We start from the raw sequence: 776 nt of genomic DNA on the forward strand, positions 1-776 counted from the left end.
AGGAGAGAGTGACAGCAGTTCAGGAGGAAGAGCGTCCCGGAAAAACCTGCAGACGGGAAAGAAGACAGTGGTTGGAAAGAGAGACAGGTCTGGGAAAACCAGGACTAGTTATGAGTGCTAGTTAACCCACCTGTGCTATTCTGCTACCTGCACGCCGGCGCAGTTGTCTTTGCTCTCGGATGCGATCGCTAAATACTCCGCTCTGCAACACAGAAAACAAACACGTCCTGAAGGAAATGAAATAAAATCTGTGCAAAACCATTCAGCTATAAGGCATGAAGATAATACAGCATTATATACAGCAAAATAAAGTTGAAATATCATTTTATATGATTTTATTTAAAGTAATGAAAATAAGTTTTTATGGTTTTAATTTTAGTTTAAGTTTTAGTTCTAATAAAAACAATAAGTAAAAATACTTTTTGTCCTGTATAATTGAATGTAATAATTATAAATAGTCAAGATAATGAGTAAACAAAACGTCCAGTCCTGTAAAATTTTATTTAATATATATATTTTTTTTTTATGCTGAACATTGAAAGTAGTCACAGCACAGAGACAGCGCTCATTAAGCTAATAAATGATATTTGCTTAAATTCTGATTCTGGCAAAATATCAGTGCTGGTGCTACTAGATCTCAGTGCTGCGTTTGACATGGTCGATCATAACATACTTCTAGAGAGACTGGAAAACTGGGTCGGGCTTTCTGGGATGGTAATCAAATGGTTCAGGTCATACTTAGAAGGGAGAGGTTATTATGTGAGTATAGGAGAGCA

At 36.2% G+C, this 776-nt stretch overlaps 1 protein-coding gene across 1 annotated transcript in view; it reads right to left on the bottom strand.

The window, feature by feature from the left end:
• Nucleotides 1–12: 12 nt before the first annotated feature.
• The window catches only part of LOC107747738 (sodium channel subunit beta-1-like), a 13591-nt gene continuing 12827 nt past the window's right edge, over nucleotides 13–776 (bottom strand). The window contains exons 4-5 of the mRNA XM_016562328.1: nucleotides 131–202; nucleotides 13–46 (exon numbers count right to left, since the gene is read on the bottom strand). Coding sequence (XP_016417814.1) covers nucleotides 189–202 — 14 coding nt within the window. The 3' untranslated portion in view covers nucleotides 13–46; nucleotides 131–188. The remainder of the gene's footprint in view (nucleotides 47–130; nucleotides 203–776) is intronic.

Source organism: Sinocyclocheilus rhinocerous, unplaced genomic scaffold, assembly GCF_001515625.1.
Source record: "Sinocyclocheilus rhinocerous isolate Xijiao unplaced genomic scaffold, SAMN03320098_v1.1 scaffold5672, whole genome shotgun sequence".
Lineage (NCBI taxonomy): Eukaryota > Metazoa > Chordata > Actinopteri > Cypriniformes > Cyprinidae > Sinocyclocheilus > Sinocyclocheilus rhinocerous.